The sequence below is a fragment of the Centropristis striata genome, chromosome 5 (genome assembly GCF_030273125.1).
Source record: "Centropristis striata isolate RG_2023a ecotype Rhode Island chromosome 5, C.striata_1.0, whole genome shotgun sequence".
Lineage (NCBI taxonomy): Eukaryota > Metazoa > Chordata > Actinopteri > Perciformes > Serranidae > Centropristis > Centropristis striata.
The window spans coordinates 18885932-18905897 of NC_081521.1; the positions used below are offsets into that span (position 1 = coordinate 18885932).

The 19966-nt window shown below is 39.7% G+C and overlaps 1 protein-coding gene across 1 annotated transcript in view; it reads left to right on the plus strand.

The window, feature by feature from the left end:
• The window catches only part of spryd3 (SPRY domain containing 3), a 79964-nt gene that overhangs the window by 24103 nt on the left and 35895 nt on the right, over window positions 1–19966 (plus strand). Inside the window, exon 7 of the mRNA XM_059332802.1 lies at window positions 16492–16641. Coding sequence (XP_059188785.1) covers window positions 16492–16641 — 150 coding nt within the window. The remainder of the gene's footprint in view (window positions 1–16491; window positions 16642–19966) is intronic.

A 19966-nucleotide genomic window follows, 5' to 3' on the forward strand; every position in this document is an offset into this window, starting at 1 on the left:
TTGCTTTTGTGAATAGCTTATATTACAGTCAGGGGGTAGGGGCACTCCTGTTTAGATAGGTGAGTATCTGATCCTGGGTTTGTGCCCACTATCATCACACCTTCATTGCCAAATATTCTCGCTTCTATTCAATCAACTCAAGTCTGTTTTTATAACTTTCTCTTTCTGTTACTTGCAATCAAATATTACATTTGAATCTTAATATTGTTTGTCCTTGAAACTGCTCCGATAAAGTTAGTATAAAAGGAAACTTTTTTACTTTTCAGGGAGGTTACTGTTTTCATTCTTTTATCCTTTACTTTTCTCCCCTCTTTGTTCCTTTCAACTCTTTAATCACTCATCTGAAGGCCATTTGTTCAGGAAAATAAACACCCTGCCCTCATAGTTCTACCTGAGTGGAAAACTGAAGTAGAAGGAGTGAATTTTAATTTGACTGCTATGCCCTTGTTAGCTGTGTTTTGTAGAAAGAGTTTCACTGGCAGCTTGGTATGCAATGAAAGCAGAGTTGTCATTATGCAAAATGTAAACGTGAACTTGTGCAGCAGATATCCTCATTTAATAACTCCCCTAAATAGAAACACCACTTTAAAAACAAGGCAATCTCTCTGCTGCGTGAGGATACTAAACTTTAGCTACCTAACTCTTACCCCTTAAATTCTGGATAAAGTTAAACAGAGACTTGTATGAAAATATATTTTACAACTTGCAAAATAATAGCTGAAATCATGTAAAAAGACTTTAAACTATATATGACCGAATAGATTAGACCATAAAACAGTTTTCCCCCATTTATGTGTTCAGGATTTTTTGGCCAGTGTAAGATCATGGCTCAATGACTCACTGGAGCTTCCTTATCATAACTCTAACTTTTTCTGATTCAGATTTGGCTGGGTGTTTAATAACACATTTTTCTGTGGTTTGGAAAACTCACATCACACACACACACACACACACACACACACACACACACACACACACACACATATATATATATATATACCTTTATATGCTTTACCTGGACTTTAAAACATGTTAAAAATGTGCTTTACACACCAACTAGAAAAATCAGAGCTTTACATTGCCTCCACTCTTAATGACTCCTATTGAGCAGGGGGAAGTTGAGTTCCCTAACCAAGCACTGGAAAAAAATGGAATGGTTCATGCAACCATTTTGTCTTTCCATTGTTTTCCCTCGTTTTACCGGCACCTGGAAATAAGCCGATGCAACCAAATGTCACGCCAGTATATGCTGCAGATCATACAAAAACGGCAGAAACATGCAGAGACTTCTCCAGCCGTCACAAACTACAAGAAGTAAAAAAATAATTTAAAAAACCAGGTGCAGTGCAGACTCTAGTATATCACAAATCCACAACAACAAAGCAAAACTTTATTACGTTAATGTATGTGAGCTGCCCAGTCGTTTGACAATTGTCTCTGACCACAGATTCATGGACATAACTGAATCAAATGTTACAGTCACCTGCCATTATATTGGCTTGAAAATACAGAGAGCTGTTCTGCAGACTAAAACAGTGCCAGGGTGCCTGAAAACGGCATGCGGTGTATGTGGGTGGGAGGGGGGGCGGGGTGGAGCGAACTTCAAGTAATTGTCGAATAGTTCCCAGCGAATATCGAATAGAACTTTTGCTTGGAATGCTCATCTCTATATTGTATATGGACACATATTGTCATGAAGAAGATGTATAATTTCCTACAAAAACCTTTGCAGATGTCATTGATATATCATACGGAATATAACTTTGCTTACACATGGCTGCAACACATTTTATATGCCACTTTTCTTCCCAGTTTACCTATGATGCTCCAACAGGTTCAACATTCTTTTACTTTTCTGATCAATTGAAGTCAGTGCAGCATTACTTTCCTAGTTAATTCGGTTAGTAATTTACTCTTTTAGAAGAGGAAAGAAAATCTTTTCCATCACATGACATGAACAAAATGAAAACTGCAGTTTCCTCTGACAACAAGGAGCCATTATCTCTGTTTATAAAGATTTTATGATCTGTTGGCTTTAGTTTAACACCAATAAATCCTTTGGGGTGATCTTACTTCTTGATTTAAATACATTGAGGGATTTATTTTCTCTTCCCTTGTCATGACTGTCAGCTGCAGGTGTCTTAGGCAAACACTACATGTTTGATAAAAATCCACATGCCACCATGCTCCTGCTCGGCTGTTTTCCTTGAGAGGAGAATTTTGGCTGCCTTTTCCCTGCGTACGTGCGGCTCAATGCGAACACGAGTCTCCAATCCTCTGCCTCCTGTTGTCACAGCAGTCGCTGTGCCCACCAACTTAATCCCCTCAGCTGCGGATGAGCGGGCTGACAAGTAAGTGGACAGCACCCGGGTCTACAGTTATCAGTTTTCCCAAGTGTACCAGCACTCCCTGGCAGCACGTATCTCACGCTCACTTCCTCCTGCACCCCCCTCACCCTCTGACGCAGCTTTTGTGCTGCAGATGTGCACAAACGTTTTTTTTAAACTCTGCTCCACATTGCAGTATCCTCTCCAGAGCATCTCTTAAACCACAGAGATCATTGTCAAGTTATAATCATCACTGCTTCGTTCCTCGTTGTACCTTTTCCGACTGCCAGAGCCAGCTGTTGTACCAACGCCCCTCTAAGGTTGCCTGCTTCCTTCCTTCCTTCCTCTAGGAACAATAGTCAAGAGTCCTAACATGACACTGCTGGTGGATGAAAGTTCACAACTTTCCCATCAAGTTGTTATGGTTGCAGCCTCCCAGGTCTCACAGTGGCACCATCACGGTTTGCCTCCAGTTCTCTGCACTGAGCAGCGTGAGAAAAGAGGAAACTACGAATAATTTAATCCAAGAAAAATCAATGGACTGCTGGAGTGAGGCAGAGTGGACCTGCGTCACACTACATGACTGGAGAAAAGCCTGATTTATAATCCACTCTATGGGAGTCCCAACAGGATTAAAAGTTGAGCATCACATTTCACCACCTTTACACTAGACACATATATTTTACCAGATCGGGATACAGAGTTACGATCAGTTGCACATATACTTGTATAACAAGAGTTACACTCGCCTGCCACTTTATTAGGTACACCTGTTTGTCAATCTTGTTTCTGGAGCTCACCGGGACCGAGCTGCGCTCTCCGGCCTCACAGGCCGGATCCAGACCCAGCCAGCAGCTACCACCAGACTGGACCCAGGCTCCCAGCTAGCAGCTTCTACAAGCCCAACTCCTGACTACTACTACCAGGCCAGATCCAGGCTTCAAGCTCCAGCAAGCTGCTACCACCAGCCCAGCTCCTGGCTACCAGCTACCAGCTACCATCAGGATACAGGCTACAGGGTACAGGGTGCCAACTAGCAGCTGGCAGCTAACACCATGTCACCAAAGAAGGTGAAGAAAGGGGGAGATGAGGACTTTATGACCTAACCCAGGTGCGTAAAATGTTGGAACAACAGAAACTGTTTTATAGAGAGCTGTTGGGGAAGCGTGAGCGCAGCTGCAAGAACTTTTTGACAATTGTAATTGAGTCAAATAACGAGATTGGATGCAATGGTGAAGGAAATAAGCGAATTGCGAGAACGCCTCCACTACACGCAAAAAGATGTGGATGAGCTCCTGGCCAAGGAGAAGTCATCAACCACAAGACCCTCCAAAATAGACTCAGATCTCTCAGTTGTTGCCACAAACATCCTTTCATTTCTGCCAAAAATGGACTACTTGGACAGTCAGTCACGACGAAATAACTTCATGATTGATGGGATTCCTGAGTCTGAAAATGAGAACTGGGCTGAATCAGAAAAGAAGGTGAGGAAGATCTTCGCTGAGAACCTCAAACTCTCAGGCATGGAGTTTGAACATGTGCATCGGACTGGGAAATCAACAGGAGAGAGATCCAGGCCAATTGTTGCAAGATTCTTTGGACAATATTGGTTGGCTGCTGCTACAGGCCTCCTGGAGCAAATTCTCAGTACTTTAATGATGTGTGTGATATGATTGACAGAGTTGCTGATTCAAAGAGTAAAATTTACTTGCTTGGGGACATGAATACTGACTGTCTAGATAGTAATGCAACATGCATTGATCATATTTACACCAATGTCCTGGAGCGCTGTTCAAAGCCAGTTTCTCTACCAGTTGGATTCAGAGATCACAATGGCCCTCATTTATCAAACGAGCGTACGTCAGAAAGTGAGCATAAAGTAGGCGTAAGATCATTTCTACGCAAGCCTCGGCATTTATCAATTTGGATGTGAGCAGAGGGTATGATCAGATCTCACGTCTGCTCTCAAGTCGTGTACGCAAATTTGAGTCATCGTGAAGTCCACACGTCTGAGTTGGAGAATTGATCTTAGACTATTGTATCGATGCCTGGAGCTGATCAAACTCTTTGGTGTTTTGATTTTTAATGGTGACAAAGCAAAACATGTTTAGACTACATCATTTATCATTAAAACATAATCCAAAATAAATACACCCTGCGATCGTAAAATTCTTTAAACAGAATATAAATATTTCCAATCAGCGCTGTCACACTCTCCTCTAACTAGGACATCATTCTTAGTAAATGTAAAGAGGTGAATAATATATCTCCATCATAATAATAGCAATATTCGGATATTACATAGATTATTAGGCTTTATATATCACGATGTATAAATGAATTACTCAAACCTCGCCGGGAGTTTAATGGTCCGCTACTTTGCTGACAGCACCACTGACTTCCTTCCTTTTCACTTTTTATGCTGCCAAACAAAACCAGTTTGTTGTGTTGCAGCTGTTGGACGTCAGCGTTTCACTTTCTGCATCTGAGAAATTCCTCTTCTTTTGGAATTAAAACTTACTTTAAAACATTGTTTACCTCCTTCAACCAAAAAGCTGTGAAAACTTCTAAGTCCGTGCTCCAAATGTAAAATATTCAGTGAACTTGTTTGAGTTTATAACTATCAGTACTTTTATTTCATAAACCTCTGTCGCTGCGTATTGCTTTAATATGTCTATATTGCCCCTTTTGTTATTTGTAACGGTGCACTTTGCTAATAAAGTTGACTTTTTGGCCGTATTGCGCCCTTCGGTGTCGTAAACTCTGAAGGCGAGCCATCTGAATCGGGTATATATTAGGGCGTGGTATTTAAATTACACTTGTTTCCAGCCGCCACATTTATCAACAGCCGATCATTTTTACGATGTGATTGGCGAGATACGATCGTTTGATAAATCACACGTGAACCCTGTCGTAAGACAAAATATACACTCAGATCTGCGCTCCTTTCTACGCTCATTTGATAAATGAGGGCCAATATTATAGTAAGAAAATCAAAGATTCCAAAAACAGCTCCTAAAATTCAAAAGGACATACAAGAGATTCATTTAAAACAATTTTTTAGTTGATGTTGGAAAAATTGATTGGAATGGTGTGTATACAGCTGATGACCCAGAGATTTCTTTAAATGAATTCATGAATGTTTTTATGGAAATTGTAAATAGACATACTCCCATGAAGAAGTTACAGTGAAATCTAGAATTGCCCCTTGGGTTGATGAGGGAATGAAATGTTTAATGGAAGAAAGAGATGAAGCTAAAAGGGTGTTGGCAACATCTTGTTCTGCTGAGGATAGACTAAATTATTGTAAATTGAGAAACATGGTGACTAAATTGAACAAAAGTAAAAAGAAGGAATATTATAAGCTGAGAATAAGTAATGCGAGACATGATGGTAAACAACTTTGGAATACTTTAAATGAAATCATGGGAAGAAAGACAAATGGGTGTGACTCTTTTGTAGAGGCAAATGGGGTGTTTCTAACAAAGCCACTAGACATTGCTAATTATTTTAATAACTTTTTTACAAGTAAAGTTCACAAATTAAGGCAAAATATGTGCTGCACTAATTCCAACACTTTTAACTTAATAATGAAATAATGAATGATAAGAAATGTACTTTTGAATTCCAATGTGTTAACACTGAAGAGGTCAGGAGGTTGTTGGAGTCCCTCCCTGCCTATGGTTCGGCTGGAACTGACTACCTAGATAGTAAGATACTGAAGCTGGCTGCTAATCACATTTCAGGGCCTATATGTCATATATTGAATAGATGTTTGTTAACTGGAAAGTGTCCTGGACTGTGGAAAGAGGGTAAAATTATTCCTTTGCCCAAGGATAGTAGATCAACTTATAGTGGACCCAACAGTCGCCCTAGAAGTATTCTTCCTGTACTGAGTAAAATTATGGAAAAAGTTATTTATGTTCAGATACAGGACTATTTCACTTCAAATGGACTTACCACCAAATACCAGCATGCGTACAGACAAGGATATTCAACTAGCACAGCACTGACACAGATGACTGGTTAAGAGAAATTGATGACTCAAAGGTAGTAGCTGCTGTTATGCTAGACTTCAGTGCTGCTTTTGATGTCATTGATCATGAGTTGTTGATTGGAAAGCTTATTTCTTATGGGTTTCCACACACTGCCATTACCTTGGTTAAGAGCTATCTCTTTGCTAGAACACAGAGAGCTTACTACAATGGCAGTTTATCTAATATCAGTAACTTAACTTGTGGTGTGCCTCAAGGAAGTTTTCTTGGACCTCTCCTCTTCTCTATCTTTACTAATGATTTGTCATCTGCAGTAAAAAAAAAAATGCTAGTATAGTGATGTATGCGGATGATTCTACAATGTATTATGCAGCAAATACATATAATGAACTCAAAGGAGTTGTATCACAAGAACTAGAAGGTGTGCATGGATCGAACAAGCTGGTCTTGAATACATCTAAAACTAAGAGTATTATTTTAGGGTCTAGACACAAACTGGCTGCTAGGCCAAAATTGGATCTATATGTGGCCAAAGAGCCCATTGAACAGGTGGAGAAGGTGAAATTACTGGGCATGGTCATTGATAACCATCTGGCATGGTCAGAACATATAGATAGAATCATTAAAAAAATGGGGGTTGGCATTTATTTCACTAGACAATGTGCACCAAATGTACCATTTCATATCCTGGAACAAGTCTGTAGATCATTAATATTATCTCACCTAGATAACTGTTCAGTGGTCTGGGCCTCAGGCACGAAAAGAGATCTGACAAAATTACAAGTTGTTCAGAACAGGGCTGCTAGGCTAGTTCTAGGTTGCTTGTCTAGAACTAGCATTCTTAAAATGCAATCTAGCCAATCATGGCTCAGTGTTGAAAAGAGGCTGGCCTCACGCACAGAGACATTTCTGAGCAACACATTGAGAACACACAGACCTGAGTTCATGAGAGATAAAATAGTTTTTTGTAATACTGTGCATAAACATAATACCAGGAAGGCAGACAAGGGTGATATTGTGCAAGCTCATCCAAGAACTAATTCTCTGAAAAGAACAGTGCTTTATAGAGCGAGTAAAATATGGAATGAATTACCACTTGATATCTGTCAAGAAAAAAGCAAAATATCCTTCAAAAAGAAATTAAAGATGTACTTTGTCAGTGGTTAATGTCAGGTGTTGGTTTTTTTCTTTTTCTTTTTTCGTTTACTTTGGTTGAAAGGACGCTACTTTTTATAGAAGCGATGTTTGCCTGGATTCTTGATGTCCAGGATTACAATCAATGATACTGGTTAAAGCTGTATTGTTTTTTTATGTATTTTATTTGTTTTCTCATTAAATGCACTATGTAATGCACTTTTGGAATGTATTTTGTGCTGCATTTTGTAATGTACTTTTGTGCTGCACTTTTCTAATTATTTTGGAATGTTTTTTTACTGTTAAAGTTGTTGTAGGGCTGTTGAGTATTGCTTGTTGGAATGTGGACCCCAGGAAGACTAGCGTACTGCCATGGCATAAGCTAATGGGGATCCTTTAATAAAACAATAAAACAAAACCTGTTCAACTGCTTGTTAACGCAAATATCTCATCAGCCAATCACATGACAGCATTTAGGCATGTAGTAAGCATCAGAATGAGGAAGAAAGGTGATTTAAGTGATGTTGGTTCCAGACGGGCTGGTCTAAGAATTTCACAAACAGCTGAACTAACATCTCTAGGGTTTACAGAGAATGGTCTGAAAAAGAGAAAATATCCAGTGAGCCTTGATGCCAGAGGTCAGAGGAGAATGGCCAGACTGGTTACAGATGGAATTTATTCATATAACACAAAAAAGTGAATATTTGAAAAGAAATTTGGTCTCCACATTTCAACCTCTACTTCCAGCCTCTCCTGTCCTCTCCTCTCTGTTCTGTGTAAACAGCCTCTCCTGTCCTCTCTTCTCTGCTCTTTGTAAAAAGATTTTCAGTGAATATTTGTCATTTGACTGTTCAATCATGGCTTCACAGTGTAGCTGTGGGCAGATTAGGAAATTTAACCCTCGCAGTTATGTGAACTAGGGTTGTCACGATACTAAAATTTTCAACTCGATACCGATACTCAGGAAAATATTCAATACGCGATACCATTTTCGACAAGGATAAAAACAAAGACCCCAAAATTTAACAGAAATATTTTTATTAACAAGAAAAATGCAACATGTAAAAAATTAACAGAACCACATGTTAAATATTTATAATAAAAACAGTTCCGCAAAAAGAAACTGCAACTATGATAACAAGCTTCAGATACTCGATACTTTTGAAAATGAGTATTGTATCTGGATACAACGTTTTAGTATCGATACTTTTTTGAGTATCGATACTTTTGACAAGCCTAATGTGGACTTGGAAAATATAATTTGTGTTTGGCTCATTCTCCCTGCATGTTATTCATCAAACCTAAGAATATACTGGCTCCTGTGGGTCACTGTTTTGTTTATCTCGTGCAAATGCTCAAGGAGGTCATTGCATGTGAGCTACAGGTGGCAGTAACACGCCAAAATATGCTGCAGTTCAAAAGCAAAGTCAAGGAAGAAGATTTTTGGATGTAAACAACACAGGAATTGAAATACTTAAAAAAAAACTTGGCCTTTGCAAATGTTTTATGAGAAAGGAAATGCATTCAACATGTTTGTTAGTGCTCAAGGATACACAGAATGGGCTTTGGCGAGTAACGTTTAATGTAAACATATTGTTTGATTGTTTACAAGAACATGACACCTTGTAATTTGAGAGTGTTTCTACTTTAATTGGTGTTGCTTCAAAAATCCCACCACTCATCTGCACTCGCTGACCTACTTCACATGTCCCACATACAGACCACATCATGAAAAGGAGTGTTTGTTTGTTTGTTTTCATTTAGATTCCCATTAGCTTTTGCAAAGCAGCAGCTATTCTTCCTGGGGTCTATCATATTTCAGTGTGACAAAATACAATGTGTAAGAAACATCCATACACCTGAGTATTGCAATATTATTTATAGTGATACTGTCAGTTTTTACTTAATAGTTTACATGCAAAGACTCGTAGCAGACACAAAAAGTAGTGCTGTGATGTTGGATGTTAGAGGGACTGTGATAAATGCAAAGGCAGATCCCACTCTTAAAAGGAAACATGTTTGTTTTTTTTGCATACTGTGGTGAATTCTTTTCACTGACAGTTTTCCTAACATTAAAAAAATTGCCAGAGAACCTCTCTTTCACTCTGTGTTGATGGAGAGTATGTACAATAGAGCGAGGGGAGATAATTGATCCCCGGATGGCTTTGTTCTCCTAGAAGGATAAATAAATAAAAACATAAAAAAGCTAAAATAGGCCTCCAGATATACTTTGGTGGTAGTAAATATAGCTAGACGACCTATCCAGGTATAATCTAGTCTCTGTGTATAAAAAACTGTACCTAACTTTATGTTGGCTTTAGCGCAGTGGAGCTGTTGGCACAGGTTGCTAATGTAGGATATTTTTTGATTTGCCAGAATGACAATTGTGTTTTTAGCTGGCTTGAATAAAACCAAACTGGTTCAAGCTCATAGACTGGACCGGAAAGGACCAGCAAAACCAGCAATCGACCAAGTTCTAGTAAAGATTTGATCTGTGCCTTTATTTTAGCAAATCTGGTGCTGAGACTTATTGGCCAAATTGAAACTTTGGCTTAGGTGAAAGTTTTTATTATAATCGTATTGACTTGGATCCTAGAGGATTGCTATAAAACATCATACAACATAACTGTGGATTCAAAGTATACAAACGTAATGTATTATTCTATACGTCTTGCCATCTCTTCATGGCTCTCTTTCTCTGGTGCTGTTTAACTCTCAGCCCCGAGAGTAAACTTTACTCTAAAACTGTAACTTTTACGACTTTCTCCAAGTTAATCAGCACTGGTGGCATTACCCGCTGACACTGGAGCTGCAAGTTACATCTTCCCAGCAGTGGTAACAGTGATAATAAATGGAGTGTATTAAAAGGTGATGAAAAGCTCCACATGGCCAGTGAGTGATGAGATGTCAGTGAAGGTCAACAATGCGGGTCCCAAGTTTTCACAAATCTCCGAGGGACGGTTGATTGATTAAACCTGCACAGTCTATTGTTTGAGGGAGTTGTTGCGAGAAATAACTTGTGGTGGTTGCGTAGTATTCAAATGTTATTGCCAGTGTGTCATACCAGATCACTGTCAGAACATAAAGGGAGTCACTTGCTGTCTTACAGAATTTTAAACACAGTGTTGCTGCAGGTGGGGAGGTTGCCGTGAGGCATGCTGCATGCATCAAGGCAAATACCATCTTGTCTTCTAACAGTAAATACTTGTTCACCTTACTCCACCTCACTCACTGTGTCAGTGCTATGGTAATTACAGGTTGTGTTTTGATTTCTGCATATTGTTTTGGTGCTAAGTGCCTCTTTGAACTTCCTACCCCAGTTAAACGGGGTCAGTTCTGCAGAGAAGAAATTGTGATATCACACGAAACATTGCACGCTAGAACAAGAAAGTTGTTAAGACTTTGTAAATAGTGTGTGATTTGTTTTGGATGTGCTATTTTTAAAAAAATTACACCGAAATTTGTTCCCAAACAGAAATGATTTACAAACGGGCGTCAGCTACGAAGCCATCATTTGAGTTTGAACATGTGAGCGATTATGCAGAAGTTTTAATGAATAAGCAGTTGAGTTGTCGCGGTTTTTGCTTGGGTAATTTAAAAAAAAAAAAAAACTGAGCTAAGTAGTGTGTTTCATGGTAATATAAACAAAGTCATGGCATGGTTTAGGTAATTTTAACACCGTTCAGCACTAGTGGATGCATTCAGTACAAACACCACCTTTTTCTGCTGCTAGCCTTTTAAAAAAAGCTGCAATGACAGAGTGGCTGTGACCAGCTCTGGCATTGTGGTGGTGATTTTCACTCCATCAGGATATTCGTCTTGGTCGCCTTTATGTACAAAAAAGTGACTGATGGACAAGTCATTTTTAGCTGCTGGAGGGCATCCAACCCGAGGGAGAGATGAATTAGAGCAGGGAATCACACAAGGACAAGGCCAGCTCATGTTTTTTTCCAAATCAAAGTGGCACATTTGGCCAAGATCATTCACACGTTAATGTCCATATTTGAGTTTTTAAGCACATACATAATGTGATTTAGTTTGAGAGTAGATGGTGTAGGACCAGGATTTGCTTCTTTGTATATTTCTAGAGATATAAATGCAGAAAAGACAAAAGTAAGCAGCTGAGTTATATGGACTCAGCAGCTGTAGCGTGATGTCTAATCAGATCAAAAGTGTGCTTGACAAGTGTGAACCACATAATAAAGAAGAGGTCTCACAATTTCAGTTTCACCTTTCTTTAAGTTCCCTTATTAGGTGTGACAGGAAATTGGCAGGACCATTCTCTGGGCGTTACATCTGTTTCCCAGGCAGCGGCTCAACAAAACACGGCCTTGCACACCACCATTACCATTCTCAACACTCCGAATTATAGGAGTGAGAGAGAGAAAGAGGGAGATTGTCAGCTATCTCAGTGAGGCATGCTTTGCTCAAGGCTACGTCTCTCTTTTTCCTGCCCTCTCGTCTCTCTCTTGCCTCCTTCCATTACTCAGCAGCAAGAAGCAACAAAAAAAGGTGTGACTGAATGCTCATCGCACCGAAACCCTTTCCCTCGTCTCCCAAAAGAACTGTTGTTGTCCAGACATGAAAGTGCAGCAGGTTAAGGAGACTCTAGAGTACAAATGAAAGGGCAGTCTGTAATAAAGAAGGCGGAGGAGGCTAAAGCTGAAGGCTTTGTGACGGCTGTCCATGTGAACAATTAATCAGCAGAGTACTATAAAGAAATGTTTCCAGGAATGTGAAGTTATTTGCTTTATCTCCATTTGTGTGAAAAATGCATAGCAACAGCACTTTGCAACAGGACACTTGGGAGAAGTTGGAAGTAACTTTTGTTATGGTGAAAAATCTACAATTGCACAATGCTGCTCTTTAAATTAAAAAGAGCTACAAGACGGTGGACAAGTCAGTCAAGTGTTTTCATGAGCAGCAGACTGCCTTTAGAAAACCTCATTTTACGGCAGCAGGGCCTGACAGTTTGTCCTGCTCAGTCCTGGTTGTGGTTCTACTGTGTCTCACTTCCCTCCAGTGGGCCCAGTAAAACGGCGTGGCCCTCCAGCATCGTGGTGTCTGTGTTGGCTGACCGGTAGAGGCTCCTTTTGCTGGCAACAGAGCTTTTAGCCAATCTTAGGTCTGTCCACAGCGGCCTGGTTTCTGCTTCTGGAGAACCTGTATGATTTTGAGTAATTTTGTTGAAATCAGACCTGGTGGCGGCAGACGAAAGACTTTGAGAGTAGCTATATGGAAATAGCCAATATTTTCACTGATGGTCCTGTTTGCTTATGTATTTTTATGTAAGTTTAGCCCTCTGGTTTTTCATTAATTCATTAATTCATTATCCTTAACCTCTTATCCGCACTTGGGTCACCAGGGGCTGGAGCCGATCACAGCTGACATTGGGCGAGAGGCGGGGTACACCCTGGACAAGTCGCCAGACAGGGCTCACACATAGAGACAGACAATCACACTCTCATTCACACCTACAGGCAATTTAGAGTCGCTGATTATACCTAAGTGCATGTTTTTTGACTGTGGGAAGCCAGAGTACCCAGTGAAAACCCACACTGATACGGAGTCGAACCTGCGACCCTCTTCCTGTGATGTGTGGTGTCTCCACATATTGTACATATTGAATTATTTCTTTACAGTCTCTCCTGTCCTCTCCTCTCTGCTGTGTAAACAGATTTTCAGTGAATATTTGTCACATTGTCACATTTGATGAAAATGTGTTTATCAGTGCATTAGTGTATCCACTTAACTTGGCTACACATGAACTATACGTACAGCCTATACATATACAACAGTCAGCATAGCTCAGAGTCTGAAATGAAACTTTTTGACCACTTCAGTTTCATTTCTGAGTTATTTTCAGTTTGATGTATCACTAAGCAACAGGGAATAACAAAAAGGTAAAAGAGTAATAACTTAATTGAGACACTTGAGGTTTTTTTTTTTGACGTAGATGTTGAATAGCTGTTCCCACCAGGTGTGTCCTTCAAGCGGCTAGTGAAACACACACACACACACACACACACACACACACACACACACACACACACACACACAAAGGCTTAATACAGAAGTAATATTGTCCACCCCCGGCTTGTCTGTCATGCTAGCCTTTCAAACCGGGGGCGTATTCTTCCCTGTACACATGCACTCACAGGACATGGAAACACTGCTCAGCCTAAAGGCTTTGTGGTTGCCTAGCTGCCCACCTACTCACCTGTATCCACCCATCTTCACCTGTTTAGATGCTTAAAACCAAAATAGACCTGAAAGTAATTGCATTACCATCAGGTGCTGTACATGCAGTCTCAAGTGGCTGTTGATACATGCTGAGTCACCGTAGGCGGTTCAGTGAGGGTTTGACTGGGTTTGGAAGTGTCAATCTGTCATGGTGCCCACTCACTTAGGACAACGTTGCAAAAGCTATTTGCGTGGTTAAGTCCTTTGCCTCTGGAACAACAGCGGGCCGAGGATCCTGCCCAAGCTTGATCTGCTGTGTCTTCAATCTTTGTCTCCATCTCAACTTTCCCACTTACAGAAGGCTTACGTTACTGCCGGCCCTTTGGGCCTAGTCTGACTAACTAAATAAAGTCAACAAAGAAAGTCAGGAAAGTTAAATAACAGCAGTAACTGGGTTTACTGAGGAACTGAAGGCTCAGGTATGCTTAAAACAAACTCTTCTATACAACTCAGTCTGCCATGTCTGAGGGCAAAAGTGTTGATGGCTGTTTTGAACGGCCTCTCAAAAGTGGTCCTTTTTAACTGCAGAACTTGCCTCAGAATAATCAGCTTTTTAAATTTTCTTCAGCCTGGCATCAACAAACTTATTCACAAATGCAAATTAGTCTGGAACTTCTCAGTTCAAAAGTGCCTCTGACTAGACCTACAACCGATCAAAGCAATAAAACGCGATCACCAACAACAAAAAATGTTTGTGACGTAGCGCTGAATGACACATGCATGTTGAGGCGGTGCTCGGTCAGTTTTCAAACAGCACAAAAATGGCGGCCTGGTGACATATTTTCTCAAATTATAGCTTAAGTTTTCTTCAGTCTCAAAAGTAATCCAGGGACAGTTGTTAGGGATGGATTTTATGTCATTTCCATATTTGAGTACTTGCTTTTATCATCTTGAATTCATCATCACAAGTACAGGTACATCTCCAAAAATTTGAATATCATGAAAAAGTTCAATATTTTTTATCAATCATTACAGAAAGTGAAACTCATACATTATATAGATTCATTACGCATAGAGTGAAATATTTCAAGCCTGTTTTTCTTGTAATTTTGATGATTCTGGCTTAGAGATGATGAAAACCCAGAACTCAGTGTCTCAGAAAATTGGAATATTGCGAAAGTACAATAATACAATAATATGAGTACAATATTGGAGTCCACAGTCAGTGGTGATTTGGGGGGCCATGTCCTCTGCTGGTGTTGGCTGCGTTAACTATGGACTTCAAAAAACACAGTGGACCATCTACTAGGAAATTTTAGAGCTCTTCATACTTCCACAAGCTTTATAGAGAAGCTGATTTCATTTTCCAGCAGGACTTGGCACCTGTCCACACTGGCAAAGGTACCAAAAGCTGTTTCAATGACCATGGTGCTACTGGGCTTGACTGGCAAACCTACTGGGCTGACCTGAACCTCATAGAGAATCCATAGACTATTGTCAAGAGGAAGGTGAAAGGCACCAGACGCAGATGACCTGAAGGCTGCTATCAAAGCAACATGTTGCCGTAGGCTGATCTCCATGCCACACCATATTAATGAAGTAATTCATGCAAAAGGAGCCCAACCAAGTATTGAGTGTATAGAAATAAACATACTTTTCAGAAGCATGACATTTATGTTTAAATGTCTTTTTCTTTATTGATCTTATGTAGTATCCTAATTTTCTGAGACACTGAGTTTAGTGTTTTCATTATCTGTAAGCCATGATCATCAAAATTACAAGAAATACAGGCTTGAAATATTATGTGAATCTATATAATATACGATTTTCACTTTCTGAAATAATTGACAAAAAATATAGAACTTTTTCACAATATTCTAATTTTTTGAGATGTACCTGTATACACATTACATAATTATCACAAACAAATCGTGTGTAAAGAAACGTAAAGAAAGAAACTGGGTTGGCCTTCACAAACAGAGGTTGTCAACCACTGTATATATATATAAGGCCTTATATGTAATGTGTGTCAAATTTAGACGATGTGACCGATTCGGTAACCGAGCCAGAAAACCCTAATTTTAGATGTTTTTTCACCAGAAATGGGAGTGGAAATTGTGGTCTCGTATAAACTGATGTGTGATACGTCAATCATTTCAGGAGATTTGACTTGCGTTGTATTCTGTCAAGAATCTGCCTAACTCCTAACTCTGACCGGCTCAAGCAAAGTTTTTTGGACTTGGTGTTTTTCTTCTAGATATTGATTGTAAACTTTATTCTTATAGTTTCAATAGACGGGGGTTTATAGGCGAGTTTGCTACTTTTAATCTCTTGAGGCTGCCCCCATCAGCTTCATCATGACCGTGAATGGCAAAATTTAATAACAATGCATCTCATAGTTTTTGAGATACTTCAGTCTGGACCACCGTGGTGGACAGATGCATGAGGTCATCCCTAGAGCCATGCTGCTGGGTGTCTAATAAAGGGTGAGCTACATATAGAGGTTTAAATCCTGCGTATTTACTCTTCTGTGCACATCTGGCCAATCGCTGTGAGAAGTGAGTGTTCCTCTTGGATTGGCTTTGGAAAGTAATAAAAATTGTGAGATGCAGCATTTTTAATCCCCATGTTGGAATGAATTAGTTTGAGGAATGTTAACTCCTTTAGTGGACATAGTTGTTTATGAAAACTTGACCACCAACAACATCATTATCCGTCTTGGAGTGAATCAGCTTCATGGTGGGAAAACATTTTAACATGTTTAATTAGCACCTTTTTATTGTTTAGTTCTTAAAATATGTGAACCCCTTTCCTTTTTTCTCCCCCTCTCCCATTTTTTCTCCCCTTCTCAGCTCTTGGAGTATGTTGGCAAAGGAAAGAGCATCATGGACGTGGGTTTGGCCCAGGCCCGCCAGCCACTCACCACCCGCTGCCACTACTACGAAGTGGAGATCGTTGATGCTGGGGAGAAGTGCTACATTGCCCTGGGCCTGGCAAGAAGGGTGAGTTTCTAAGAAAAGAACAGTTTTTGACAACTTCATTTCCACACACATACATCTACGCTCAACAGAGACACAAGCGTTTTTTTTTGCTTTTGGCCCTTTCCCCCTTTTTTCCACACTGTCATACATTAGGCCGTTGAGCTCAGTGGACTTGAGGGGATGTGGACGACAGGAATAAACCTCCCATTTGCTGACTCTTCCATTTTCCTCCTCTGGTCCCCATAGTTCAACAAGTCATTGAGCTCACACCATGCTAATGATGGAAAACTTTGACAAATCCTTAATTGGGAATAAAGTGGGAAATTAAGCATGTGCCAAATGTTCCTCAGGCGCTAATCTCTATAAACAGATATCTGCATAAGAATCTAGAATTTGTGTGCAATGGGAAAGATTGAGACTTTTTGCTTTTGGGCTAATGTCCCATTATTCTATGCAATGCAATAAATCAGAGCTTTCACACACATGCCCAGTCAGGAATACTGGGCCTCTGATTGGTATGTAAGTCAAGAACACCGCCTCTGATTGGTAGATAAGTCAAGAAAACAGCCTCTGATTGGTATATAAGTCAAGAACACAGCCTCTGATTGGTATATAAGACAAGAACAAAGCCTTTGATCGGTATATAAGTCAGGAACGTAGCCTCTGATTGGTATATAAGTCAAGATCACAGCCTCTGATTGGTATACAAGTCAAGAACACAGCCTCTGATTGATATATAAGTCAAGAACACAGCCTCTGATTGGTAGATAAGTCAGTAACGTAGCCTCTGATTGGTATATAAGACAAGAACACAGCCTCTGATTGGTATATAAGACAAGAACACAGCCTCTGATTGGTATATCAGACAAGAACACATCCTCTGATTGGAATATAAAACAATAAGTCTTATATCAGTTCAAGGCTGGATAAAAGCTTCTGTTCAGATCGCACCAGAATCCTCTTTGGAACAGCAGAACTTATAGCCTGCTCAGTTGCTTACCTATTCAGCTAACCCTCTTCACTTTCCCAGCAGTTGGGAAATAACAGAAGAATTTTGAGAAGTTGCAACACTTTCTGCATTGCTTTTTCACGGCAGTGAGAAAAAAATACATATCATCCGAGTTCCAGCAATAGGATAAGGTCTTGGTGTCCATCTGTAGCAGTATTAACCAATCATGTATAAGCAGGCTTTGTTTGCATGTAGGTAAATGTGTCAAGAGCAGAAGGGACGGAAGCGAACAATGACTGCAAACAATGACCAGCACCCGATACAGGATTTCAGTTATCGCCTTTCAACTGGTCAAACTGAAACCCCCAAGGAATTGACTGTTGGCCCCAGAAGGAGGTGCAGCACTTCTGTAATTTTAAATGTAGGATCCATAGCCAATAAAGCCATTTTTAGAGGACACAGACTTATAGGAGTAGTAAACATAGTGGTTCTGTTGAAAGCTTTTTTTTCTTTCCCATTATCCAGCAGCCCAGTCGTTCTCTTTGGATCTAATGGTCTACTTTGGGCAGATGAAACACCTCCAAGAGGAAAATACAATTAGAGAAATTTTAACACCTCTCATTTGAGCCCTTATTTCTTTTTCCAAAGAATGCACATGCGGTTCCCATTTCAGTGTTAGCACTGCAGCTCTGCAAGTGACTATTACCATGTTGAACTGCTTTGAAGACCTCAACAGACAAATCTTTAGATGTGTGGGAAGTGATGCACATTAAGTGATGCAAAGAGTGGACACAAAAACGGTTATTATATCAAGACATTTCAATACACAGCTGCTAGGACGTAAAGTAAAAGCAGTAATAATTTAGGTCCTTGCAGGCCGTTTTCAATCCTCCTTACGCAGCTTATAAAGGGCAGGATTAAACTTGTATGAATGTCTGCCTTCTGATTGATGGATTCTCTCACAAAACCTATTTGCATTACATTTTTACCTAATATTATTCTTCTGACTCAGGAAGTATTTCTTCGAAAGTATGGGTTCATGATTTGTGAGTTCTCTACTCCCTGTAAATTTAGCCTCGAAAGTGTTATGAATGTGAAATATTAGTGACTGCCAAAGCCAAGGCCTGTGGAGAGCTGCCAGCACTGTCTCTCCCAGGGTCAAAACTCTGCTCCTTTTAATAACAAAAATAAAAGATGAAACTTGTACAACATCTCTCAAGGTCTCAGGCAATTTATATAAAACAGGAACATAGGGATGCACAGGTCACTGAATAACATCAAGACAAAGAGAGTTATAGATGCATAGAGGGAGGGGAGGCTGAGCAGGAAGAATAAACTTGTACTTCAAGTATGTTTGCGCCCTACTTAAAGGTTTCCAACCTAGCTATGTAACTTTGGAATATAGGTTTATATTAGTACAGACACCTGTTTGTCTCAGTAAGTCATTGATGTCTAAAACCCGACACTGAACCAGTTATACATTTTAACTCTCTGAACCCTGTATGTTTTATTTGGAATTAGGCATTATCGTCTATATTTGAACTTTCCGACATTTCGTGAACTGATCATAGGTTACAAAAATTACTATTAGAAAAAGTAACAAACGAAGCTTAACATTGTGATCATTCTAAAATGCAACTTTTTCCTTTTTTTAAATGATTAATTTCATTAAAATGTTGTTGTTCTGCAAGACATTTTTGAGTTGTTTAGCAATTACAATTTAGCAAGCATCCTCAAAAATACAGGAAAGTAACTTCAAATTGGCAGAGTTGCTGTTGGTGTTTTCAAACGCACACCTTCCGACTGTGAATGAAGATCGCATCATTTCAAGTGGCTGATGCTAATAATTTCACTGTAACTGCATGTTGCTATCACTGATCTTTGTGAATTTGAGTTTTTATTTCAGTTAGTCTTATTTGCATAGAGAGGGGCCAATTTTACACCTAATGAGTGCATATTACCTAATATGTGCAGATTACACAGGAGCACTGAGATGCTATTTGCTTGACAGCACGGTTAGGGGTATATTTTGCAGGGTTAGGGTTAGAGAAAACCAAGTTTATTTTTATGACATTTTTGCAGGTTTAAAGCAATGCTTTTGTAGGTTTGCCTACCAGTGCCTTGTCCTCCATTACAGTAAGGAGGGCTACTGTAGCGAGCATCAGCCTTCTGTCTTATGAGTCCAGTTGTTTTAACAGCAAATGAACAGACTGTTGAAACTCAGGGCAGCAGTTTTGTAACATCAGATCTCTGTCATGATTTGAATCATGATTAAATTCAGTTTGACTTTAATGCCTTTAAACACATTATACTATAAATTAACATGTATGATATTCACTTAATTATTTTCTGTGAAGTTAGAAACAAAACCAGCAGAATATTCTCTGATGCAGCTGA